A 27,680-nucleotide genomic window follows, 5' to 3' on the forward strand; every position below is an offset into this window, starting at 1 on the left:
CAGTGCATCTGACATTCGCCCATTGGTTCAACACCACAAATACCTCTTGCAACAGATTCTCATTATTAGAGCAAAAAGAACAAGAGACTGAAACCCTAATCTCTGATCTAGGCAGACAGGACTCGGCAAGGGGATAAAATTTAATTACATTGCCATACTTAAGATTCCATGCAATATTTTCACAGAATGTAAAAAACACAGAAATTCTTACACATTATGAAAACTGACTAGGCTGAACAAAGCCTAATAAGGTTAACTTTCAAATAAGCAAAATTAAGATAATTATTGTTCTTAAGCTGGATGACAGCCCATGCGATTTTTAGAAATATTAATACAGCTTACTGGAACAGCATGTCCAACCAGCTAAGGAGTTGGGTAGACCCAAGTTCTGATGTTACTTCGTCATCGTTGAAAGGATCGGGGTAATGTGCTTCAAGCAGCTAGCACCTGGGGGCTGTTAGGGCTGCCATAACAAAGCACAGGCTGACTTAAGCAGCAATTTATTTTCTATTTCTGGTGGCTGGAAGTTAAGCGCTGAGATGAAGATGCTGGGGCATACGGTTTCTTCTGAGGCTTCTCACTGCAGCCTGATGCCCATCTCCCTCTGGCATCTTCACAGGTCCTCCCTCTGGGTGTGTCTATGAGCTCATCTCTCCTTAGAGAGACACCAGTCCTCTTACATTTGGACTTAGAGAACCTCCTTTTGCTTTAATTGCCTCTTCAAAGGCCCTATCTAGAAATACAGTCACACTCTAAGGTACTCAGGAGATCAGGACCTCAACACACAGATCTGGGGGCACAGTGTAGCCCATAACCACAGTGGATCCTCAATATATAGTAGCTATCAATCAAAAAGAAAACAGTTCCTAAGATGATTTAACACCCTCTCTGAATTTCATCTCTAACGGCAGGGAGATACCTCCCACCAACACAAGGTCGTGCTGGAAACAGCCTGGACAATGCAGAAATCTCCACTCTTCCCGATGTCTTCTCTATATAATGGGACCTAAAGGAGTTTCAGGATATGAAGACACATGGAGTTTGTACTATTTGCTCTTTCTACTGGGCCTCAGAAGTCTGCCATGGACCCAGATCTGGTAAAGGCAGGGATGCTCGGGCCCAAGGAGACACTGACCAGTTAGCCGTAACCCACCTTCTCTTCCCACCAACATCAATGCATAAAAACCACTGCACTCTTTTTTTTAAATCCCAATGCAGATTTACCTAATTTTTAAAATGGATTTTAATTACAACGCACAAAGCAACTAGACAGGTATCGCGTCATCTAAAACAATTTAATAAATCACGTTATTCAAGAACACTTCTCAGTAATTTGTTTCATGAATTCCATTTTTTATTTAGCAGCTAACATCTGAGGGCTTATAATGGACAGACACTGCACTTAAGACCATGAACTCATTTAAGGCATGGAGAAAATACTTTGAGTCAGGAAAAAAAAGTTTGATGGTACAGTCTCTTAAAAGAACTTTATTGAGATGTTTCTCACAAATTAGAGAAAAGCTTATTTACCAGTAAGAAAAAACTCTTTACTTTAAAACACAAGTGGAAATATCCCAGAGAATTTGGCACTGTGACCCAGAGTTCCTGGTGTCCAGCTTTTGTCAACTGCACTCTCAAGTCATACTCCAAGCTTCCAGAAACAACACCAAGCCCAGGCACTTGGGACGTGACATGCAGGGAGCTGGGGCTCCTCCTGTATTGGCACTCGCACACTAACACAGCTTGACAAACCCAAGTCAGTCTTCTCTTTCATAGAAACAAGGGTTAAATAGGACATAGGATACTATGGTTTAGAAACAAGATCACTCATAGCAAAGCAGAATACAACACAATTGTCACAATTAAAGAACCAATAACTTTTTATACTTCAGATGGCTTCAAAGGTTCAACAATATCCTAAAGACTTTTATAGAGAAGCTAACATATAGCTGACTTTTATGAGAGAAAGGTACGAACAGTACCCTTAATTATACCCCTGCAGATAGGACACTTTCTTAGAGAAGGGGCGCATTCCTGGCACACCACCAGGTGACCACAAGGAATGAACACGATGGACACTTCTTTGTCCATGCACACTTTACACGTTCTCTCTTCTTGCAACCTCCTCAACTGCTCCTCCAGCGACAGACCTATGGGGAGAACAAACTTCAGTGAAATTCAGTTTCTATTTTAACTCCCATTAAAAAAAAAAGGGTAATATTTCCTGTTGTTCTTAAATCTTAGTTTTGTTTTACCTGAAACATCTTCTGTTGGAATATACTTCATGTTCTTGTCCACTGAGGAAAGAAAAATACACAAAAAGTTATTTTCTACCATATTCTATCAAATATAAGACTGCTTCACCTTCTATTCATTTTCTTTTCACCTGCTATCTGCTGAACACCACAGATGCTACCTACAGATCAGGGATTACACGGTCATACTAACTGGGCAATAAGATGACTTCCCTTTTTTAGGACTAGTTAAATGTACAGACGGACTATAGTTTGCTAACCAGATTTACCTTGTTTGTCAAACATCAACATGAACATAATCTCAAAGATTTCTGAAATAATTTTACCAAAAACTCACCAAATAAGTTCTTATATAATGTAGAGTCGATTTCTTTTAAACAACTTTTGAAGATGTTGGCAGCAGAGTTTCCTTTAACTAAGACAGTATCAATCAGTTCTCTCGCTTGCAAAGGTATCTGTGTTTTTTGTTTAATGATATCATGTTCCTGTTTATTAATTACATTGGCCTTTAAAAGATTATCCAGGATAGGAAGCACACAAGTCAACTGTTGAAAAAGAGCCATTCTATTCCTCCGAATTAATGACAAATCATCTTCATTTAAAAGAAAGAAGAAAAAAAAATCCATTAGATCTTAAAGTGCTCCAACGATACTCACATAGTCACTAACAACCAAACCTACCAACAATTTAGACACTAAATAAATAGGTGCTTGAAAAAGCACAAAATTACTTGTTTGCACTTAAATTTAATGTCTATCATTTAGAAAACTTCTGGAAGATTCAGCTAAAGCATATCATATAGTACACACAACACACAGGGTCTCTGTTTTTGTCACTTCTAAAAGTGGAGATATTTACATGTCTTAGAACCCTGCTATTCCATAGAAAGAAAGCAGAGAATTTTAAAGACCAGTAAAAATAAATAAATAAACAAATAGATAAATAAATACCAGTAAAAACCTTCCACCTCTGTACTTTCTCCCCTATGAAATTAATAATACTGACTTCTATTTGCATCATACCACTTTAGTTTTATAAGGGCTTTCGTATAAACTCCCTTATTTGATACAAAAGATCCTGTCAATTAAACAAGCAGGTAAGACTACTTCTCATTCTCAAATATGGAGGAAAAGAAACTCAGAAGATGAGTGACCTCCCCAAAGTCAGAGAAAGAATCCGTTGCAGAACCAGTGCCCTGGATGAGTGTCCTTTTCACCCTGGGCTTCACCACTTCAAGAGGAGGGGAGGACAGTAGTGGTACTCATCCCGCCAGGACAGGCCTAGGATCCCATGCCAGCCAGGCTGCTTCCTGGCCCTGTGCCCTCAGCCCTGTCACTTCCTACATCAATCTACTTAACAAAAAAATGTTTTCAGGTCTTGCACTATGCTAAAATGTTTTGTTTGCAACTTATTTAATTCTCACAGTAACCTTGTGCAATTTGTACTATGATCTCCACTTCATAGAACCGCAACCTTCATAGAACCTGTTTTCTTCTGACAGAGCCAGGATTAAAACACGAATCTGTTTCAATATCAAAATCAGACTTTGCATTTTTCTACACGACCACACAATGAGGTTCTCTTAAACCATTTCTATCATTACTTACCAGGTTCAACACAAAATGTCTTCCAGCCTGAACTCCCAATCCACACTGTCTACGCACCCCTCACCTCTGCTGGTTCTTTTGTGTACTAGACTCCACACCTCATCCACAATCCCCACAGGTAAGCACCATAGTTACCACTACAGCACAGTATCTGACAGGTGTTCACGCTCCATTTGTATTTGCTGAAGGAATGATTTCTTAAGAGACTTATTTAGGAAGTCTAAAGCTTAGCACGACCTGCATGAACACCACAATCAGCTCCCTGATTGGCTCCCCACTGTCTCTGGGCTGGGCAGGGGGTTTTCAAGCCCTAGGACTTCACCACCAGTTCCATTTTTGTATAAGGACCACTTAGCAAGGATCAGGGAGTCAAACACCATGGTAAGGATAAGATTTCAAGGAAATTTTTTATTTATTTATTTTTTTTTTCAAGGAAATTTTTTAAAACACTGAAAGAAGACCTCCATTCAATTTTAAAGTCTTCCTTTCTTCTCATATATAACAATTTAAATTTGTTACATAGGAGAAGAAAAGCAATATACTTCAAGAAGTTAGGCTAAAATCCGGACTGGCATAAATCACAGATCTTGTTGGAAAATAAACATATTCTAGAAAGCTACAGTCCAGTCTGAGCACTGCCCACAGTGCAGAAGGGGATGTGTGTCGGAGGCTCCTGGCACTGCTGCCAGGAGTTAGTGGACAGATGCTGGTGCTCCTGCAACGGGTCATCCAGTCCTGTGACCCTCACGGAAATAGGACGGGTAATTAACATTCCCAAGTACCTGATGCCATTTCTTCAGTTTGTCTTTCCTTCTCTTCCTCCCGGGTCTCATCTTCAGCATTAAGAAGTGCTAACACAATCTCATTAACTGTTCTGTAGTTCTCCCCAGTGCTCAGGATCTTACTCTGCACGGTCTGCCTCACCAGGATCCTACTGAAGCCCATCTCCAAGGCGGCCTTCACCACCGGGGTGTTCATCATGACTGTGTCTTCTGAATGGTTTTCTCCAGGTCCAAAATGGACAACTATTTGAAAAGACATGTACCAATGTTAAATCCCACAAATGTAAAACTACAGAGAAAAATGATGACTATGGCACAATCTTTCCTCTCCTGCTGCTCATATCCTGGTATGGCACATAAGCTTTATGCACCAATTACCTATAATTCCAACAAAAGTATGAATGCAAGAGGATCAAATAAGAATGTAAGAATATGCTATCCTTTTTTAAAATTCCACTTCCCACACTACACCCTGGAACCTACTTAATGAGCGACTCAAAGCACAGGGCTTAGGAATCCATGTTTTTTTTTTTTAATTTCTGAAATGATTCCAACATATGGTCATTTTCAGGAACCAATATGCTACACAACTGTAGGAATGCTACAAGAAAGCAGGGAAACCAACAAAGACTTCATTAAAGGTGGCGTCAGAGTCTGGACTTGCCAGGATACATGAGATCTAGAGAGGTGGACAGATGAATCCGAGAGTAACATAGATGTAAGGAGAGTTAAGACTAGTTCATGCAAAATATGTCTAACGACATAAAAATATGACTAAAGAAGTCATTTGATTTCAGACCATGATATAAAGAAAATCAAGCTGTGAAAAGTGATTAAAATAACCCAGGAGGGAAGAAAACAACTGACATGGTGGAGCAGGGAAGCACTTCCTAGAAACAGGGTCAGCACTGACCAACTTGACACTTTGGTGGAAATGACAAGAAAACATCATTCTACATGATGCATGACAGCCACCTGCTGGCAAAGTGTTCTAATAATCATGTCTCTCCAAAGCCGCCCGCAGGTGGTCGGTCACACACACACACACACACACACACACACACACAGCCAGTCTGAAGTGGCAACATCAGAACAAGCATGTGAATGAATAAAGAGGAGTTATGGGAGTATCTCAAAGAAATCCTGACACATTCAAGAACTAGAGACACAATGGTGAAAGGCACTCAGAGATGAGGATGATCCCCAGATCGCATAGTAAAGCCTCGCCAGCTTATCTTTTACTCTACATGTACTAGAATGTTTTCTATACATCTTAAGTGAAGGATGTTAAGACCGGATTTGTTTTCTCAGATGATGATTCTGGCAGCTCTGTGATAAACTTTAATGAGCTAAGATGGAATGAGGAGACCCGCCAGGAAAGCACGACAGTGATGGCAGTTGCACTAGCCTGACAGTGCCAGATGGACATGGAGAGAGGCACGCAGATTCAGGCATGTGAGGAAGGCAGGGATGAAAGGACAGCCAACAGATGGAACACACAAAGAGGAGCTCGGGTGACACCCAACTTGAGTCAACTTTCTGACCTCAGTAGGTGGGTACCACAAACTGAAATGGGCAGACCAGACAAGAAACACGTCTGAGGGAGCAAAGACAGGAGAAGAGGTCTGCTTTGTTCATATTAACTCTGAAACACCCGTTATAGTCAAGTAAAGATTTAAACACAAAGTTGGACATGCCAGCCTGGAGCTTAGGAAATGAAGAAATAAATCTGGGCTAAGTGCTGAGAAGAACTCCATCATTTATGGTTTGAAAAAGGAGCCACCAAAGGAGATTATTCATGATTAACCAGAGAAATAGAGAAAAACCAAGAATATTGTGTCCGGGAAGCCAAGCAAAGAAGGGGTCTTAAAATGGATGCAAGAGAGTAATGTTGGCAAGACTACCAAATGAGACGTCTCCCGCTGCATTCTAACGCAACAGCAATTTAGAATCCACCTACAAACAACAGTGCTTTTGTGAAAGCTTTGAGATATAGGTAGAAGATTATGAAACCCCAATGGAACCCAATACCAAGGAGAACTGTTTCAACGAGACAGGCCTGCACTCAAAGGGCTGACTCACCAACCCTGGGCCTGGCCACAGACCCATGAACAGCCCCATATCCTCAGGACTTGGCCACAAGCCCTTTTGGCTTGATCCTGTCACCAGCACCCTACACAAAAGAATGAGGGGGACCCACGCCTACCTGTGCTCTGGCACATAGACATACCTGTGAGCTGGATCCAGCCACAGTCCAGGAACCACTCGAGGTAAATCCCCCAAATCCAGTCAGAATGTAGAATCTTGAAAGGACCAACCTATCTCCACTGCAATCTGCAAACAGAACCGCTAGCACAGGGATCCAGGAAGTAACACTCCCCAGGGCACACCTGGAGCTCCTCAAAGGGCCCTCTTAGCCCTGGGTCCCTCATGTCCACACCTACAGCTCCAGCCTCTCCAAACTCAATCAGGAAGCAGTCCTGCCCATCAAGGAACCTAGCAGAGGACACGTCCACCTGTGCCTCCACAGCCAGCTGTGCAGACCTCAATCTGGGCTGGAGAACCTCCAATGGCCCTCAGTTCCAGATGCTCTTAGCCACGCTCCACGGCCCGTCCTGCTAACCAAGGGACCCATCAGACTCATCTTCTCCCTCAAACTTAACTAAATAGCCATCACATCAGCCTAAATACCCCAGAAATCAACCTGAAGACTGACAGAACAAACTCCACCACTAAAGGGAGAGAAGTAACTACACTGAAGAAGGTAGGAAGTGTGAAGATGTGGGTTGGGGGAGAAACGGGCTGTGGGGAGGGGGATAGGGAGCCCTGGTTGCAAAGAAGGGGGAGAGAGAGGAGCACGGGAACCCACAAGGAGAATGCTTCCCCAAAGTCACCTTCTGGGAAAATGAGAGCGGCTGAATTTCTGGAGTTCTTGCAACCAGCTGGGATTAACACAAGGAGTTTTAAAGGTCAGCAGGCTTGGATGGGGTACAGCCTGGGGGGCACTGCCCTACCACTGGAGAGGAGGCAGGCAGCACACAAACAGTGATCTGAAAACCCTGAAAAACGCCTGGAGCAGATGGGGGAAATTATTGCTCTTCTTGGAGAGGCAGTTCTCACAGGATGCCTCTCCAGGTACAAAGGAGCCGGCTGGCCCCATTTCCCTCTCCCCGCCCCTCAGCATCATCAAGGAGCCACCTGTGGTAAACAGCGCAGCACCCACACTGGCTGCCTAACCTGCTCTCACCAGGTCCCACACCCCTGCACTCTGCCGGTAAGGCCTTTCTCAGTCAGGCTTGCCCCAGTCCCAGAGCAGCAGGTCCTTTACCCCGATGACAAACAGAAACCCTTGCCCACACCACACCTCTCCACAGGGGAGTTCTGCAGGCTCTCAGTTCCGGTGGAGTTAGGGTCAGGTCTCATTTTACAAGCAGAGCAGGGCACACCTCGTTACAAGTCGCCACATTCAGGCCAGGGACCAAACACTGCCCACAGCGGGCAAGCAGAGCCCTGCAAATGACCAGCCTGAAGGATTAAGCAGCCAGAACACAGCAGCAGAGTGCATGGAGCACATACCCGAGACGTCTCACTCCCTGAATGCTAGGCCCTGGGCACCGCACGACCTCTTCTTCATTAGACCATTACTCTTGGGAATGGGCAATAGAACAGGCTTTTCTAACACAGGGAAGGCAGAGACAGACAAAAATGCCAAGACAGAGAAATTTCTCTCAAATCAAAGAACAAGTAAGGCCACAGCCAGAGATCTAAGCAAACATGCCTGATGGAGAATTTAAAGCAATGATTATAAGGATCTTCACTGGACTTGAGAAAGGAATGGAAGACTTCAGGGAGGCCCTTACTGCAGAGATAAAGTAATACAACAGCATGAGTCAGACATGAAGAATGCAATAACTGATAATGGAAACAGGCTCAATGCAATGCACAACAGGCTGGAAGAAGCAGAGGAATGAATTAGTGATCTAGAAGACAAAGCAGGGATCCCTGGGTGGCGCAGCGGTTTGGCGCCTGCCTTTGGCCCAGGGCGCGATCCTGGAGACTCCGGATCGAGTCCCACGTCGGGCTCCCAGTGCATGGAGCCTGCTTCTCCCTCTGCCTGTGTCTCTGCCCCTCTCTCTCTCTCTCTCTGTGACTATCATAAAATTTAAAAAAAAAAATTAGAAGACAAAGCAATAGAAAATAATGACACTGAATAAAGGAGAATAATCATGGAACACGAGAATATGTTTAGGAAACTCAAGTGACTCCATCAAACATCACAGCATTAGTATGATAGGAGTCCCAGAAAAAAGAGGAAAGGGAGCAGAAGGTTTATCTAAGGAAATAACAGCTGGAAATTTCCCTAATCTGGGGAAGGAAACAGGCATCCAGATTCAGGAGGCAGAGAACTCCAAAATCAACAGAAGCAGGCCAACACCAAGACATATTGTAATTAAATTTGCAAACTATAGTGACAAAGAAAAAAACCTTCAAAGCAGTAGGACAAAAGAAGTCCCTAACCTAGAAGGGAAGATCCACATGGCAAGCCACAGATCTCCCCACAGACACCTGGCGGGCCAGAAGGGAGTGGTAGGGGATATTCAACATGCATATGGGCAAAATCTGCAGCCAAGCATACTCCACCCAGCAAGGGTGTCATTCAGGGTAGGAGAGTTTCCCAGACAAACAAAACGAAAGAAGTTCATGACCACTACACAGGCCCTGCAAGAAATACTATAGAGCACTCTGTGAGTGGAAAAGGAGAGACCAAGTAACAAAGACAAGAAAGGATCAGAGAAAATCTCCAGGAATAAAGAAAAAACAAGTAATACAATGGCAATAAACACACATCCATCAATAATTACTCTGAATATAAATGGACACTCCCAGTCAAAAGATACAGGGTGTCAAAATGGATTTAAAAGAAAAAAATCAAGATCCATCTATATGCAGCCTACCAAGGACATCTTTTAGACATAAAGACACCCACAGATTGAAAGTAAGGGGATGGAAAACCAACTATCACACAAATGGATATCAAAAGAAAGCCAGAGTTGCCATACTTACATCAGACAAACCAGATTTTAAACCAAAGACTGTAACAAGAGATAAAGTCACTACATCATTATTAATGGTTCTATCCAACAAGATCTCACAATTATAAATATTTATGCCCCCAACTTAGGAGCACCAGAATACATAAAACAAGTCATAACAAACAAAAAAACTCACTGATAACAATACAGTAAGAGGAAGAGCCTTTTTTTTTTTTTTTTTTTTTAAAGAGTAACAGCTTTAATCCCCACTCACAGCAATGGGCAGGTCATCTAAGCAGAAAATCAATGAGGAAACAAAGGCTTTGAACGACACACGAGACCAGATGGACTTACACACATTGCAAGCATTTTTTTTTTTAAAGATTTTATTTATTTATTCATGAGAGACACAGAGAGAGAAGAGGCAGAGAGACACAGGCAGAGGGAGAAGCAGGCTCCATGCAGGGAGCTGGATGTGGGATTTGATCCCAGGACTCCAGGATCACGCCCTAAGCCGAAGGCAAACTTTCAACCACTGAGCCACCCAGGTGTCCCAAGACAGCATTTCATCTTAAAGCAGAATACACTTTCTTCTCAAGTGCACATGGGACATTCTCCAGAATAGATCATATATTGAGGGCTGGTCACAAACCAGCCCTCAACAAGTATAAAAAGACTGAGATCATACCCTGCCTATTATCAGACCACAACACGAAGAAACTTGAAGTCAACCATAAGAAAAAATTTTGAAAGACTACAAGTACAGTGACGTTAAACAACATGCTACTAAGGAAAGAACGGGTCAATCAGGAAATCAAAGAAGAAATAAAAGACTACACAGAAACAAATGAAAATGAATACACAGTGGTCTAAAACCTTTGGTATGCAGCAAAGGCAGTCCTAAGAGGGCAGTATATAGCAATACAGGCCTTCCTCATGAAGCAAGAAAAATCTCAAATACACAACCTAATAACCTTATACCTACAGGAGCTGCAGAAAGAACAGCAAGAAGTCTAAAGAGGACATAATTTGCAAATGACTTATCTGATAAAGAGTTAATATCTAAAATATATAAAGAACTTCTAAAACTCAACTCTCAAAAAACCAATAACCCAATTAAGCAATAGGCAGAAGACATGAATAACATTTTCCCAAAGAAGACATCCAGATGGCCAAAAAACACATGAAAACATGTTCAATATCACTCACCATGAGGGAGATGCAAATCAAAACAATGAGATATCACCTCAGACCTGTAAGAATGGCTAAAATCAACCACCTGATAAATAAGTGTCAGTGAGGATGTGGAGAAAGGGTGAATGCTCTTACACTGCTGGTGGAAATGTAAACTAGTACAGCTACTGTGGAAAACAGTATGGAGATTCCTCAAAACATTAAAAGTAGGACTTCCCAGGGTACCTAGTCAGTTGAGCATCTGACTCTTAGTTTCAGCTCGGTCACCATGCAGGAGTCACGATGCAGAGATCGTGAGATCTCCTGCACTCAGCAAGAGTGTGCTTGAGATTCTCTGCCTCTCCCTCTCTTCTGTAATTCCTCCCACTTGTGAGCACGCTCTCCCACTCTCTAAAACAAATTTTAAAATCTTTAAAAAAAGAAAAAAAAATAGAATTTCCCTATGATCTAGCAATCCCACTTCTGTGTATTTATCACATGGAAACAAAATCACTTTCTGAAAAATTTACCTGCACTCCCACATTCATTGCAGCATGATTCACAACAGCCAACACATGAGTACAACCTCTAAGTGTTCATCAGCACGTCTGAATAAAGAAAATGTGGTAATATATGCAGTAGAGTATTATTTACCCATAAAAAAGAAGGAAACCTTGCCATCTGCAATAATATGGATGGACTTTATCAGATGAGTAAGTTCTGAGAATCTAATACAAAGTGTACTGCCTACAGTTGACAATACTATGTTACATACTTGGAAGCTACTAAAAGAATAAATCTTAAATACTCTTACCACACAAAAAAAACTATGTGAGGGGACTGATGCATTAATGTTACTGTGGTAATCATTTAGCAATGTATGTGTATCAGCCATGCCACTTTTTACCTTAAACTTAGATAGTGTCATATGTGAATCCTATCCCGACAAAGCTGGGGGAGAAAGGGATGAAGCACTCGACTCTTTCAAATGCTGGTAACAGGTCAAGTGGTAGATTTACAAAGACGGTGGTTCTTGGTGACCCTGACAAGAGTAGTCTGCAGTAGAGTAAGTTCAAGAAGAATGGAAAAGAGCAGAGTAAGCACAGATAAATCTTTCTACACATTTTGTTGTGAAGGGCAGTGAAGCAAGACTACAGCTAGAAAATGATGTCAGCTAGATGTCATCTTAGGAAAAGTCTTCTTAGAACTGGTTATGATACATTAAGTTTATATATATCTTGAAGATAGAAAAATTGATGCTATGAGATAGAAGGGGAAGATCACTGGCAAAGCAAAGTTCTTAACTAGTAGAACTAGTTAGTAGGTTTGAGATTTGGATGACAAAGGACAAGAAGAGTTGGCCTCAGTTCCTTCATAGAAAGAACATGAAGGAGAGTGTTAAAGATACATCTCAGACTGGTGGCTTGGCTGGGAAGAAATGGTAGTAGTTCTCTTTTGATCATGTTTATTTCCTTGGTGACACAAGATTATGAGCTGTGGGTAAATTAGGGAATAGAGTGTAGAAACTTACAGAGAGAGAATATTAAAGTCATTTTATTAGGGAGCTGCAAAGGGTAGCAGGGTGGTAAGGAAGCTATAGTTATAAATTTAAAGCAAGAACAGTCAGCCCTGCTATCTTTCCCAGTTCCAATATACAGGAGGTGGTTAAGTACTGATTCCAAATCCTCAACAACCCTCTTGAGTCCTGGTATGTGCTAAGAAATAGTACATGGTTATCTTCATTATTTTGGACACCCTAACATATGTAAATTACATACATGAACTTAATGCCAGATATGACCAATACTAAGCTCTTATCAGATCTATTTCCTGTCCTTACAACTAAAATACTACACACTTGGGACGCCTGGGTGGCTCACTGGTTGAGCATCTGCCTTTGACTCAGGGCATGATCCTGGGGTCCCAGGATCAAGTCCCACATCAGGCTCCTTGCATAGAGCATGCTTTTCCCTCTGCCTGTGTCTCTGCCTCTCTGTCTCTCTCATGAATAAATAAGATAATAAATAAGATAATAAATAAATAAATAAATAAATAAATACCACACACCTAATAAATACCTAGTATCTAGACCAATTCTTAAATCATATATCAACTGGCCCTTTCCAAACATACTAGCTTATAGCAAACTTTTCTTCCTTGGAGCGCTTATTATTTACACTTCTCATGTGGTATTCTTTGAGCTAATCTGTGATGGTTCTCTTCTGCATATGTTCTGTGTCCCCAGTTGGAAGCAACTTTAAGAACAAAGATTAGTATACTTGCTAAAATACTCTAAAAATGTCATGAATCTTAGCAGATACATAATATTTATTAGTTAACTTCTCAGCACTTTTTTCTATGTCCTCAGGACTCAAAACATAGCTCTATTTATATACTTCTGTGTTTAACATTCTTATAAAAATTCCCATTCTATATCTGGAATATTTCCATACATACTTGGTGGATCAGCATTTTCATCTCCAGGAGTATCTGATGTTGACAAAAGCTATGGAACAGGAGAAAAATTAAGAGGTAAAATAAAAAATCTCAAACAACCTTAAACAGAACAACAATAAGATAAGTTTACCTTAAGTAATGTACACACACTTCGGAAAACTAGGTAATTTATATACTTATTTTGCTCTGTTTTACTTTAATCATCATAAAAATCCCCTTAAACTTTACCTACTTCCAAATTATAGTTCAAGCATTTCTTAGTTTCAGGAAAGGAGGAAAAAATATTCATGGTTTCTCATTCCACTTAAAAGATATTTCAGCTAGATCACTCTCAGGTTCCCAATTCTTAACAAGTTGCTTTTTTTTCTTCCTGCAAAAGACAGAGGAGGCACTACAGATCCTCCTCCAATCCCACCACAAATTTGTACAGTGGGAGATTGATTTTTCAGAAACTTAAAAGCAAATCTTTTTTTTTTTTTAAAGATTTATTTATTTTAGAAAGAGAGTGATCAAGCATGAGCAGGAGGAGGGGCAGAGGGAGACAGAGAATCCTAAACAGACTTCCTGCTGAGTGCAGGAACACTGGTTCAATCCCACAACTCTGAGATCATAACCTGAGCTAAAACCAAGAGTCAGATGCTCAACTAAGCCACCCAGGCACCCCCCAAAAATTTTTAAAAAGCCCTGAACAAGTAAAGTAGTAACAAAAATAAAAATTAAGGTGTCATTAATTGGGTATAATGCAATTAACCATAATCAATAACAAATGTAAATATTACTCTTAATAATATTCTTTGTCATTATTATTCAAGAGAATTCAGCATTGCCAAATATAAAAACTTACCTGCTCAAGAAGGTGAGGGTATCGAGCTTGAATCTCATCCACAAATTCCTGCCCTTTCATGCGTATCAAGAACTCACACCTATAAAAGACAAAAGTTGGGATCACTGGGTAGCTCAGTGGTTTAGCGCCTGCCTTTGGCTCAGGGAGTGATCCTGGAGTCCCAGGATCGAGTCCAATGTCAGGCTCCCTGCGTGGAGCAAGCTTCTCCCTCTGCCTGTGTCTCTGCCTCTCTCTCTCTCTCTGTCTCTCATGAATAAATAAAAATCTTTTAAAAATAATTTTAAAGACAAAAGTTACTTTTAAAAAGTGTTCTATACCAAAAAATATGACCTAATCTTCTAGAAAAGTGGCTTTCAAACTCTCTGATTGCACCCTACAATATAAACATTTTACATCACAGCCTATCAAGCAGGAAAAAAGGCTCCTTGTGAAACACTACTCTATTGTGACACATTGTGTTATTTTCTACTTATCACATAAACACTTTTTTTTTTTTAATTTTTATTTATTTATGATAGTCACACAGAGAGAGAGAGAGAGGCAGAGACATAGGCAGAGGGAGAAGCAGGCTCCATGCACCGGGAGCCCGATGTGGGATTCGATCCGGGGTCTCCAGGATCGCGCCCTGGGCCAAAGGCAGGCGCTAAACCACTGCGCCACCCAGGGATCCCTATCACATAAACACTTAACAATAAAAGGGTTTAGCCCTCAAAGGGGCACAAGCTAAGACTTGAAAAATGCTGTCCTGGGCAATTAACTTTTGGGGTTTCACATAGTTTCAGAAGCTGTAATTAATATTCCTAAAACATGATCTTTCACAACAATTGCTAATCTTTCTCAGGGGTCCACTCTTCCATTAACTGTGAAGCACAAACCTTCTCCCCGAAACATATCTATATACAATATGATGGTGTTTCCCAAAAACTGGTTCACAAACTCCTAGAGCTGCTCAAAAGCCTTCCAAGCAGCTCACCTACAGCTACTTCCATTTTACCCCATCAGTGTCTCTCAGTAAACAGTCCAGCACCCACCCAGAAAAACAACGAGCCTCCACCTATGTTACACTGCATGCAAAAATTCACTAGGAATAAATCAGAGACCGAGATGTTAAATCTAACACGATGCAACTTCTAGAAGACAGTAGAAAATCTTTTTGTCCTTGGGCCAGTTAAGATTTCCTAGCTAAGAGACCAAAAGCATAATCCATACAAGATAAAACTGATAAAATGACATCCTCAAAAGCTACTGCTAAAACCATGAAAAGACAAGCCACACATGGAAAGTTGGCAAAACATACCTAATAAAAACTTTTACCCAAAATGCATTAAGAACTCTCAAAACTTAGTAATTAAAAAAAAAACTTTAAAACGGGCAGAAGATATGCAGAAGGCAAATTAGCTCACCGTCATTCATCATTAAGGAAATGCTAATTAAAACCTCAGAGAAAGATCATGATACACCCACCAGGATGGTGATACCAATTACAGTAACTACTGTGGAACACCTGGAGGTCTCACACACCTCTGGGAGGAATCCAAATCAGCGCAGCCACTTAAACAACACAGCAGCCCTAAGGAAAACTTCCCATACAACCCACAAATCCCAAGCCTAGAGATTCACCCAAGCAAAATGAAAACACATGCCCATGGATGTTTATTAATATTGACAGACGCTTTGCTGCTTATTACTCCAAACTGGAAACAACCCAAATGTCCTTCAACTGGTTACTGGGTAGAATTAGCAGAGATCATTTAAGCACACTCAAGACTTAAGTCTGTCACAGAGATAAGACCGATAGTTCCCACAATGTTCTCTATTATCCTATAGTTTTAAGTTATTTTTCTACCAGGACTGATTAATTTACATACATAATGATTAAAGCAGCAAGTATAATGAACCCTGGCTCACAGATCTGCCCCCTTTTCTAACAAGGTCACTAAGGACAGAGATTTTGGGATGCCTGGGTGGCTCAGTGATTGAGCATCTGCCTTTGGCTCAGGGCATGATCCTGGATTCTCAGGATTGAGTCCCATATCAGGCTCCTTGCATGGAGCCTGCTTCTCCATCTGTGTCTCTGCCTCTCTTTCTGTGTCTCTCATGAATAAATAAATAAAATCTTTAAAGAAAAAAAAGAGATTTTGTTTTCATCGCTGCTACAGCTGCAGTAGCAGAACTATCATCCACCAGGGACTCAAATATGTGACAAGTGAACTGTTACAAAATAGTGATAACCGTGATCCATTTTTGTTTTCCATTTACTGAGATTTAAAGTTATCCATAATTGAAATTTGCTGTTTTCTGAAGTCTTTACACAAAGCACCCTAAGCCTTTTTCCCTTAACTATCTAAAACAAAACACAAATTACATGAATAAACCAAGATTTTGTTTTGTTTTATAAAGCGCAAAATGAAGTAAATCAAACACCAGAATTGGAAAGCTATTTTTGTCTTTTTAATAGTTATTAAGTTTCAAATTATATGTACAATCCCATAAAGCCAAGCATAATGGTCATTTAAAATTCTGATAATAAAACACTTTTCCTAAATAATTTAAACACAACTTCACTTTTGAGAATTAGAACGTCAGATTTTACCGTGTTAGGTTATGAATATTAAAGATAAAATTTTAAAACCCAACTTTTTTTTTTTAAAGATTTTACTTATTTATTCATGAGAGACAGAGAGAAAGAGAGAGAGAGAGAGAGAGAGAAAGGCAGAGACACAGGTAGAGGGAAAAGCAGGATCCATGCAGGGAGCCTGATGTGGGTGGGACTCAATCCCAGGACCCCAGGACCGCAGGACCACGCCCTGAGCCAAAGGCAGATGCTCAACCGCTGAGCCACCCAGGCGTTCCAAAACACAACTTTTAACAATGTACTGACTCATAATAAAATAGTTCTTACTTCAAGTTCCTTTATCTTAAATCATAAAAAAAAAAAAAAAGACAAAAGGATGTTTTAATTTCCTGAAGGTGTTCAAGAGATTCCTCATTCTTATGAAAGGCACTCAGGTCAGGACATTGTCCTGCTCAACTGCACTCCTATGAGGCACCTGGTGAAATGCAGAAGAACCATGGCTGTGGGGGTGACGGGGAGCCGTGTGAGGAGTACAAGCTATGCTTGGGATGACAGGAAAGTCTGGTGGTGATGACTGAGGAACAATGTGAATGCAGAGAAGTACATACAGAAGGAGAAATTTAAAAATGGTTAAAACGGTAAATTTTGTTAGGTATTTTTTACCACAATTTAAAAAATTACCTAGTCTAACCCCCTCACTATACAAAGGAGGACAGAGTTTCAAATGGGTCACATGACATGTCCAAGTTCACAAAGCTTCTCAAAAATGAATTTCTAATTCTACTTCCACAAACAATACTGCCTCTCAATTCTTTGTGGGGTACAGTGGAAAACAGGACCTACTGCTAGAGACACAGTGACTAAGAAAAGATGAGTGACAATCACCAGATTAACTGCACAGAAAAAATAACTTATAATTATAATCAGACTTAATCAGCTTTCATTATATGCATTTTTGTATTTGCCTTTTCCTAGATCATTTTATGTCGCTTTTTCTCCTCTTCCCTTTTTTCCAATGTACTTTTTTCTTTTTAAGATTTATTTATTTATTCATGCGAGACAGACAGAGAGAGAGAGAGAGACAGAGAGAGAGAGGCAGAGACACAGGCAGAGGGAAGAGCAGGCTCAATGCAGGGAGCCTGACCTGAGACCCGATCCCGGTCTGCAAGATCACACCCTGGGCTGAAGGGGGCACTAAACCGCCGAGCTACCCAGGCTGCCCTCCAATGTATGTTCTTTCATGTTATTTTACACACCTTTGTAATCCTTACAATTTCTTTAAGGCAAAAGGGGAACCCTACAGATAAAACATATGGCCATAATTGTAAATGAATATCAATAAATTAAATTAGGGGCACCTGGGTGGCTCAGTCAGTTATGTATCTGACTGTGATCAGGTCACGATCTCGGGGTCCTGAGATCCAGCTCCACATCAAGTCTGCTTGTCCCCGCCCCATCTAGTGCTCTCTCTCTCAAATAAATAAATCTTAAAAATAAATAAATTAAATTATATCCTGAATACACAGCTTACAAAAGAAAAGAGAATACTAAAACATTTTTATCAAAATAAAAATTCAGTGTTTTTTTTCAGTTTTTATCTTAAAGAATAACCTCTACACCCAATGTGGGGTTCAAACTCACAACCCCGAGAGCAAGAGTCACAATCTCCTCCGACTGAGCCAGCCAGATGCCCCAGATTTGGTGTTTTAAAAGACCAAGTCCCCACAGGCATAAAAGCATCTTTGCTACACAGAGATGTAAACATGAACCCTGCAAGCAGACCTACTTTTGGAAAGCAGTTTTGTGTGGAAATACCTTTCAAAGCAATTACCTGGGAAACCACTTGGCGTGCTCCACCCATGGGTCATCTCCAGACTCCCAACACCGCAGTCCACCGTCACAGCAAAAGCATTTGACATCATCATTGCGACCTAAAGAAAACAAGACTGAACTGAAATACATGTTCTGATATGTTCAACAAAGCGAACCTGATAAATCATACACTACACCTTAGTTTCTTACCCACGTAATAGAATCCAGCACTTGCGAGCTGCTCAGGCCGCACGGGGACACTAGATGGCCAGTACACGAAAGTTCTCAACCGGGCCGCATGGGTCTGCATGCTCAAATTTGAAATGCTAAATCTCAGGGTCTCCAGAGAATTTTCCAAAAACGGGCAGTTGGGGAAATGTCTCCGGTGTTCGGACATCGCGTCATCCTTTGGTTCCCAGTTACTCAGGGTCCCACCGCAGGCAAAGCAGGCCACCTTATCTCCAGGTCCTATATAATAAAAGCCTGCCCTTGCCAAGTCTGACGGGGACAGAAAGGTTAGCGGCCACATGTGATAAGTAAGAAATCTGGCTTCCTCGGTGCTCATGGCGTAACTGTAGGGGTTAGTGCTCAGTGGGGAGAAGTCTTCACCTGCTCTGGAACTCACAGGGTTTGCTGCGAGGTTGGAATGAGAACCACTAAATGAGCCATGTTCCAAAGTGGGAGATATCGAATGTGTAAAACTGTTTCTCATTGCAGAAATGTTCTTAGAGGTGGAATCCCGGCTGGTGAGAGAAACCAGACTGTGAATAAAACTACAGCTTGGATAGAGCTGTTTATGCTTTTCAACAGGATTGTCTCCAGGCTTCCAGTTGTCCAGCATCAGGCCACAGCAGAAGCATTTGACCTTGTCATTCACACCCGTGTAATAGAAGCCTGCGCGGGCCAGGCTCCTCTCTGAGACGGGAACACCCGCCGGGAATGTGGAGTATGTAGACATTCTATAGAGTTCACACGAAAAGTCATATTTTATTTTTTGTTTGTTGCCAATTGTCTGGTTTCGTAAGATGGTGCTATCCTCCATTGTCCTCTTAATCCTCTGATATGAACCTGGGACAAGTCTTTGGGAAGTAGTTTTGTGCATGAGTGATGTTACTTTTTGATGGCTAAAAACCTTCACATGAAACTTCTATCTTCACAAAAAATTAGTTTTTATCATATAAAAGAATCAAATGACAGGCTCCTACTTCTGTAAAACTCACTACACCTTCTTTATGGGATTTATGCCAGAGTTTACACTGAGGTGAGATAATACCTGGAATCCAGGATATTAAATTACCAGGATACTACTTAGCACTATTTCAGATTAACTCTTATGTAACAAGTGCTAACTGCTCATTATTTGGTGTAATATCAACATAAAGACCTGAGAAGATATTGGCACACTTATGGAAATATGTTAAAACTGCCTGATTCTTCAGAAGGTTGATGTTCCCAAAATTCTAAATAAGGTACCTAAATTATACCGTTAATATGTTTTTAGTTACAAGTTCCAAAACCTGTTTATTAAGCCAATCACAATTATGCTTCAAGTGGGAAAAAGTATACGCAGGTCTCTTCCAAGCACCTCAATATATTTTTAAAACTCTTGGCTTTATTCCAGCAAACAAGAATTAAACTCTTCATATGGTCACAATATCTAAAGGCTAATTTCACATAGGTTATCACCACAGTATTTATGTGAGGGTATCAACACTCACCAGCTTTCCAGACCTAACCTTGCCTGTTTTAGCATGTATGATGTCATACGAATTTTGCTTAAAGCTAACTGCTAACTCTTCCACCTTTGTCTGTACTTGTTTCCATTTCCTACAGCATGACGATTTGTTTCTTCCTCACTCTGCATATCAACTACACTTGGTCAACTGAAGGTATTTTCTCCATCAACTACTTAACCATAAAATTTCCACAACAGGAACTTTAACACTGCATTTAAAAATCAAACAACCTATCTTTCACTTAAAAATCATGTTTCTATAACATCATTCATTTTGTAAAGATTAATCAACTTATCAAGACACAGCTTACTCTTTCTGGTGTTATCTAGTGTTATCACACACGTATAACAATATATTATAAACCTGTCTCTACACAATGGACCAGTAATTAATCCTACTAGCGCCTTCCTTATGAAAACCCTTGATACTTTATAATTCATACACAAAATTACACTCCATAAAATTCAAGCTATATCCCTTTAGAAAGCTTCTGGTTCTCCATAACGGGGTTTATTTCTGCCGAGGAAAGAAATCAGAGGGGAAAAAGTGGACTCTTCAAAGTGGACCCTCTGTTAATCTGAAAAGAGAAAAACAAAAGCTGTTTTAAAAAACTGTATTTTCACAGTAAAGAGAACTCACACTTCCAAGTGTTCACTACAGTCTAAAAATGCTCTACCGTGTAGGTAACACACCTCAAGTCCAGAAACTTGTCACCGAGATTGTCTAACTGGAAGTAAAACAAATGCAGAAACGGCCCTTGGCACCACAGTTTTTCAAGAGCGAACCACCTCCAAGACACAGGGATTTGTCAGCGCTTTGTTCCTGGTCCCCCTGCCCCGGGACAAGGTCAACAGCCTGAGGGGAGTCCCTGGCGCGGTGGGGGTGTGGTGCGGGGAGAGCACCCCGAGTGGGGAGGAGCGGTGCGGGGGTGAGCGGGTGAGTGATATCGAGGGAGCACCTGGAGCCGGTGGGGGCCGGTGCGGGAGGAGTGATGTGCGGGAGCCCCGGAGCGGTGCCGGGAGCGGTGCCGGGAGCGGTGCGAGGGGCGGTGCCGGGGAAGAACCCGGAGCGGGGCGGGAGCAGCGGCTGGGGGAGCCCCTCGAGCAGTGCGGGGAGGAGCAGCCGCACCCCGCGGACCGCGGCCGGCAGGAAGCAGCGCAGGGACCGGGAGGGAAGTGCATCGCCCGCGGCCGCAGGAGAACCCCGGACCGCGCAGAGGCCCCGCTCTCTCCAGCCCGCCGCGCAGAGCGAAAGCGGAAAAAAAGGCGGCCCGGCCCTTCCCCGGGCCCGGGCCCCTGCTCCCCGGCGCGGACGCCGCCACAGCTCGGCCCGCACTCCCGCCGTCGCCGGGGGTCCGAGGGCGAGGAATTCCCGCGGACGCGGAGCCGGGAGCGCCCGCCGCCACCCCCGCGCCCGGCCGAAGGACCGCGGGCTGCCCCGGCCTCCCTCCCGCCCTCCCTCAGACACGCCCGCGCCCCGACAGGCCCCGACCCGGCCCGCAGGGGGCCGCACTCACCGCGGCCCGGCGCAGCAGGCGCGGAAGCCTGTCGGCGGCCCGGCGTCCTCCCGCGAGCCCGGCCGGCGGCGCCCCCCGTCAACGAGGCTCCCCAGCCCCCGCCCAGGCGGGGCCCGCGCTGACGCACGCTAACGTCACTGCCGCGACAGGGCGCCGCGGGCCGCGTCAGAGCGCAGCGCCACGGCCTCCTCCTGCGGGCGGGGCCGCCCAGGGGCGGGCGCTGTGGCGGGCCCTGCGGCTTCCTTTCTCCCTCCGCGCCTGTCGCCCTCCGGCGGCGCGGGGCACGCGCCGGACTCGGAGTCCTGCGGCCCGGAAGCCGGCGGAAACGCCCCGCCGCGCGGAGTCCCCCCGGGGCGGCACTGGCGTCGGCGTCCGCGCCTGCGCCGTGGCGCCTGCACGCGAAGGTCGCGCGGCCTGCGCGCCCTCTGGCCCTGGGGGCGGGGCCGGGAGAGCCCCTGGACGCTCGTCAAAGAGGGGTTACGGACTGGACTGCGTAGTCGCCTGCGAATCCTGTGTCCTGTACGGTCGGTCGTGCAGTGTGTCACTATCTTCATAAGCTGTCAGTTTCCGTCCTAGGGCAGGGACAGCGCGAGGGGAGGGTCCTGGCCCCGAGGCTGCGGGCTGGGGCCTGGGGGCGCGATGCTGCCTCCCCGGGGCAGCCCCCGGGGCAGTCGTGTCGGAGCCACTCGGTGAGGCAGCCTGGGGAACTTCAGGAACCTGCACCCCTGGGGCTCCGCCCGCCGGCCGGCCTCCCACCGAGGGCCTCGCCCCGGCTGACAGCTGCGGGGAGGCCGGGAGGCCGGGAGGCCGGGTCTGCCCAGTGACTCAGACCTTCCCAACAGGACGCACGCTCGGGTGGTTGTCCCGCTCGGAGCTCCGGTCTGCTTCTCGGAAAGCTGCAGAACCTCCCTGCATAGGTGGGAAAACACACGGCAAGAACTGTTCATTCTAAAGTCGAGACTATTTCTCTTTTTCAGTTCTTGTCCTGACGAGAAAAATAAGATAATGAGTATACTTCCCTTTAGGGAAAATTTCACATTTTAAAAACGCAAAAGCCTTAAATACCTTTCCCCCCCCCCCCAAAAAAAGCATGTAATAACATCCAGGTCTAACAAATAACTACTTTTTAACTTTTAATCTTGTATAACCTCGTAGTTTAGTGTTAAATGTATGCAGTTACCCATTTATTCGATTTGTCTTCGTATTTCCAGTTTAGAGTTGCTGGTCATTTTTTCAAAAAGGATGTATATTTCTGCTGAGGTTGCGTTCTAATACTTTTCACATTTATGTAAAAAAAATACAGGATCCAAGACCATTTTGAGGAAGAATTAGATTGAAGGGACTGGTCTACCAGATAGCAACTTATATAATGAAGCCATAGGTATTAAAACTACTGCATTAGCATACAGATGAACAAAGCAACAAGATAAAGAGCCCAGAAAAAAGAGACATATATTTATGTATTATGTATATGTATTTGATACGACATTGGTATTACATATTAGAAAACGATTAACTGGTCAATAAGTACTGCTAAACAAATAGTTATTTCAAAGGAAAATAAAATTACACCGTGACCTATTAAAAAACTATTTTAAAAAATTCTGTGGATAAAAACACTGAAAGTGAATAGCTATTGTTATGAATCTGGGGATTAAACATATTTTGTGTCATTATTGGTGCTGCAGGGAACAAAGATAATTTCTCCTCTACCCTTCTAGGTTCTTGGCTGAGACGTCCCTGCAGCAAAAAGATTAAACGCAGAAAAACAAACACTTTAATAACATTAAACAAACATTTAATAACATGTATGCCTCCCGTACACCATGGGAGAGAGCAGAATCCTGAGTGACCCTGTGAAATGGCCCAAGCCATCACCTCAAATTCCATCTTCAGCTAAAGACCTAAGGTGTTGGGGGTGGGGAATCTATTACGGGAAGTCACCAGAAAAGCACAGTGAAAAGGGTAAAGCTGCTATGCAGATTTAAGTATTTGTCTTCTCCATTGATAAGAATTTCTAGAGATTTGGTCATCCTACCCCCTTCCTGGTACAGCCAAGAAGAGACCCTTACAAACGGGGATTTCATTTATATACAGGAACATCACTTACAAAAAGGTAACTTCTCCTGGGTTTTCAGAGTTTATCCTGTGTCTGCTATTTCCTAAAAATAACCAACTCAACATTATTCTTATGTCAAAGAGACACATTTTAGGGTGGGCAAAATTCCACTCTTCAGTGCTCAGGGTTACACTCATAATGGCCCTAGTAGAGGAGTCTTTGTTTGCCAGGCTGGTTTTGTACATTTCCTACTTCATACCTGTAATGAGCATTTATTCAAAGTGCCATCATTCATTTAGTGGAAAATGGTGTTTAAAGACCGTAAATCGAATGTTTATGGTGCTGATTCTTCCTGAGTTGTAACGTTTTGATAACCTGTTTCATGAAGAGAGCTGGGTAATATGGCCTTGTTTTGTTTTGTTTTCAATTTGTTTTTATAATAAAATGCATTATGAATCTCACCTTGAATTCCACTTCAGAAATTCAAGGTTTTATTTAACCTCATTGATCATACATCCTCCTCTTCCTTCACACTGAAAAATCTCCGTTCTACTCCCTTCCTGTTGCATGGGTAATGATTTAAACTTTATTCATTTTTTTCATTTTTAAATTGCAGTTAATCATACTTATCCATATCTCCCCTTTTCTTAAATAGTAGCATACTTTTTTCTTCCTTTTTTCACCTTATAATTAATTTTTTTTTTTTTTTTTTTTTTTTTATGATAGGCACACAGTGAGAGAGAGAGAGGCAGAGACACAGGCAGAGGGAGAAGCAGGCTCCATGCACCGGGAGCCCGATGTGGGATTCGATCCCGGGTCTCCAGGATCGCGCTCTGGGCCAAAGGCAGGCGCCAAACCGCTGCGCCACCCAGGGATCCCTTCACCTTATAATTAATTCTGAAAAATCACTCAATAGTGATATATGTAGAGACAGTCCTCGTTTTTCCCAGTACTCCATTGTGTAGGGGTACCATAATATATTCACCTAGTATCATCCTATATTCAAACACTCCCTACTGATGAACATCTGGGTGGTTTCCAATCTTTTGCTATTATACATAGCACTATGATGAATAATCATAGACCTACATCTTATTCTAAGATACATTCCTAGAAGTTGGACTATTGGTCAAATGTTAAATTCATATGTAAGTTTGCTAGCTATGGCCAAATATCCCTCTGCTTGTATAGGAGCATAGCGTTTTGCAATCCAGTCTACATGGGTTCCTTTTTTCTGTACAGCTTCACCAGTGGTGTATGTTGTCAGACTTTTAGATTTTTGCAAATCTGTTGATAAGTACTATTTCAATACAATTTCCATTTTATTGCTCTATTATGAATGAGATTGGACATATTTTCACATGTATATTGCATATGTAACATTTTATTTTTAAAAATTAAGTATAAAAGAAGGTTTGGATTGATAAAGTTTTGATATTGCTAAAGAAAAAAATATTCTGACACTTGTTGAAATCTCCACAGGGAAGGAAGCCTTCATTCAGGACAGTTGCATAAATGCATTGCAACAGGGAGACAGAGCAGCTAGACTCTGAATACAGCAAAGGCAGCTGAAGATTTACAGCCAACCAGCAGAATGAGGGGGGTTGGTCAGTGGGTGTAAAATTACTTAGTGGAGTTCTTGAGAGCAGGGGATTCTTGTTGAAGACTGGCCAAGGGTGTAGACATCAAAGACAGGGATAAGGAATTTGCTCAGCTATCAAGGGCAGGGACGTGATCACTAGGCACACCTAGTGGGACTCTTGCTAAGAAGGGGAAAGCAAGCAGAAGGTAGGGCCCAGGGCACACAGTGCCCTCCATGTAACAGGCCTCCCCTGTCTACTGAGCTTTTCCTGCTAACCTCCCCAGAACCAGCCACCCCCAACCTTCTCTGTCTTTAGTGAAGACCGTTGGCAAGCCTGTGGCTCAGGCCACATCAGGAGCCAACTCATTTCCCCCCATCTCTCCCAAGTGCATGCAAACTACACCCCTTAAACTTGTCTCCTTTGCTCTTGTTAATCTCTCAGTCAAGAACTCAGAAGGGTAGGGGGAAATTATTTTGTCTCGCATGCGTCAGGGAATGTTCTCCAGCCGGAGTCCTATAAATTAGATGGGACAAAAGTAACAAGGGAAAAACAAGTTTATTAAAACGTGCATAATACATGTATAGAAGAGGAGCCTCAGTGACAACTACGCCAAAGAGGTAATTAGAACTTGGGCTTCAATACCAACAAAGGAAAAGACCTTTGGGGTTCTGGGTGAGAGAGGAAAGTCATAGAAAGTGGCCAGGGGAAAAATATGGTAAACAAGAAATCTTTAGGAACATGTGTTTTGCAGATTTAAGTCCTTGCCTTCTTCACTGATGGGAGTTATGAGTCTTCATCTTCCTGATACTTCAGAGGGAGATAGCTCTACAAATAGAAATTTACTTTATAAATAGAAATTTCCTTTTGGGAAAGAAAAACTTATGTTCTGTTTTTAGAGCTTTTCCTGCATAAGATGTTTCTTGATGGACTTCAGCTCAAAATAATCCACATGCCAAAGGGACAATTTTGGGGTGATGTATTCTGGTACCACTGAGTACGTGGATGAAACACATGCTTTCCTGAAATCTTGAAATATTTCATTAAAAGGAATAAACAAGACCCAGAACATTAAGAACTGGGACATTCTGGCCCCATCACAGCTTCTTCCTCCTACTTTTCGTTGCTTACAAGTTCTGAGCATTCCCTTTCCATCCATTTGTCTTAAATCACTTTATATTTCTGCCTTAAGACTTTATTTTGTTTTTTTTTTAATATGTAAAACCTTTTTCATTGAAACAACGAGTCTGAAAGCTTACTTGATTTAATTAGCTTATTTTACACCTGAGGGTTTGAGCAAGGTAATTGCAGAAGAGATTTCTAGGGCATATGTGGAGAATCTGAATGTTCATGACAGCTTTGAAATTGTGTTGTCTGTATCAAAGTCAAATTTTCTAAACTTCAGAAATATTTTAAAAATAAGTAAGCTTTAATCACTTAATATGAATTAAAAATCTCAGCAGCTCTCATTTCAAAAATCAGTGCGTTAAAAGGATGATAAAGGTATTATGTTTATGGGTTAAATGGAGCTCCGTATATTGGCCTCATACCATTCATTTCTTCACAGGAGGCTGGAACCATTGGCTTAAAAGCTTGCCTGTGCCAAAATCAAAATTTTACACATCTAATTGCTTTAAATACATCCCCAGTAACCGTATTTTGGTTTGCCACTTAAAGTCTGCCTGCTTTGCATACACAGCCTCTGCTAGCTAAGAGAACCCTCCAGGCTATAAAAGTCTCCAACTTCTTGCTGCTGCTGCTGTCCTTGCTCCCTGACTCAGAGGCTCCCCATCCAGCTGTTGTGCAATCACCTAGTCTTGTGAGCTTCCCCTTTGCCTCTTGCCTGGGACCTCCCTGGAGCACATGCCCTCTAGCAGTCCCACAACTCCAATTTTGGGAGGCCTCCTGCTGTGAGAGACTTACCCTTGCAGGTGTCAAATGCCACCAAAATGAGGCTCAAGTTGTTGCTGCTGCCACCTGACCTGCCCCCTTGAACTTAGTACAAAAGGAATCACAATCCTAAGAAAAGACCTTATGATTGTTGAAAGATAGTCACATGTGGGCAAATACAAGACAAAGGGGACCTTGCTCTTTCTGTATTTCCTGACAAAGGAGGCAGAGATAAAAGATTTCTAGGATCTGAAAAGCTGAGGTAGGTCCAGGGAAGGCTCTTCCTGAGGTTCTCCAGACAGCAATCATGTGGGGGACCCTGGACAGCTGAGTCCATAGTAGAATTATTGGAAAACCTTGA

The 27,680-nt window shown here is 42.6% G+C and overlaps 2 protein-coding genes across 3 annotated transcripts; one reads left to right on the forward strand and one right to left on the reverse strand.

The window, feature by feature from the left end:
• Positions 1-1,332: 1,332 nt before the first annotated feature.
• On the reverse strand, positions 1,333-21,949 carry BIRC2 (baculoviral IAP repeat containing 2). 2 transcript variants are annotated; one of them, XM_025465725.3, is made up of 9 exons: positions 21,791-21,948; positions 18,749-20,851; positions 18,558-18,657; positions 14,152-14,230; positions 13,308-13,356; positions 4,645-4,887; positions 2,593-2,847; positions 2,256-2,297; positions 1,333-2,150 (listed from the first exon to the last, which is right to left on the reverse strand). In XM_025465725.3, exons 2-9 carry the CDS (start codon positions 19,638-19,640, stop codon positions 1,957-1,959), a joined length of 1,854 nt encoding a protein of 617 aa, XP_025321510.1. In that variant the 5' UTR covers positions 19,641-20,851; positions 21,791-21,948; the 3' UTR covers positions 1,333-1,956. The 2 variants fall into 2 exon arrangements, with proteins under 2 accessions (XP_025321510.1, XP_035572132.1); XM_035716239.2 differs by lacking the exon at positions 2,593-2,847 and having other exon boundaries at positions 21,791-21,949.
• LOC112671469 (proline-rich protein 2-like) lies at positions 20,373-21,912 on the forward strand. Its single transcript, XM_025465763.1, has 2 exons — positions 20,373-20,427; positions 21,044-21,912. Exons 1-2 carry the CDS (start codon positions 20,373-20,375, stop codon positions 21,910-21,912), a joined length of 924 nt encoding a protein of 307 aa, XP_025321548.1.
• Positions 21,950-27,680: the final 5,731 nt, after the last annotated feature.

The sequence above is a fragment of the Canis lupus genome, chromosome 5 (genome assembly GCF_003254725.2).
Source record: "Canis lupus dingo isolate Sandy chromosome 5, ASM325472v2, whole genome shotgun sequence".
Classification (NCBI taxonomy): Eukaryota; Metazoa; Chordata; class Mammalia; order Carnivora; family Canidae; genus Canis; species Canis lupus.

Bases quoted from the DNA above. Each gene is read 5' to 3' on its own strand.
- LOC112671469 (XM_025465763.1), top strand. From the start codon at position 20,373: ATGACGATTTGTTTCTTCCTCACTCTGCATATCAACTACACTTGGTCA. The intron at 20,428-21,043 runs GTATTTTCTCCA...TTGGCACCACAG, and splicing joins CTACACTTGGTCAACTGAAG to TTTTTCAAGAGCGAACCACC.
- BIRC2 (XM_025465725.3), bottom strand. From the start codon at position 19,640: ATGCACAAAACTACTTCCCAAAGACTTGTCCCAGGTTCATATCAGAGG. The intron at 2,848-4,644 runs GTACTTGGGAAT...TTTTAAATGAAG, and splicing joins AACTGAAGAAATGGCATCAG to ATGATTTGTCATTAATTCGG. The intron at 2,151-2,255 runs GTAAAACAAAAC...TTCTCCCCATAG, and splicing joins TCCAACAGAAGATGTTTCAG to GTCTGTCGCTGGAGGAGCAG.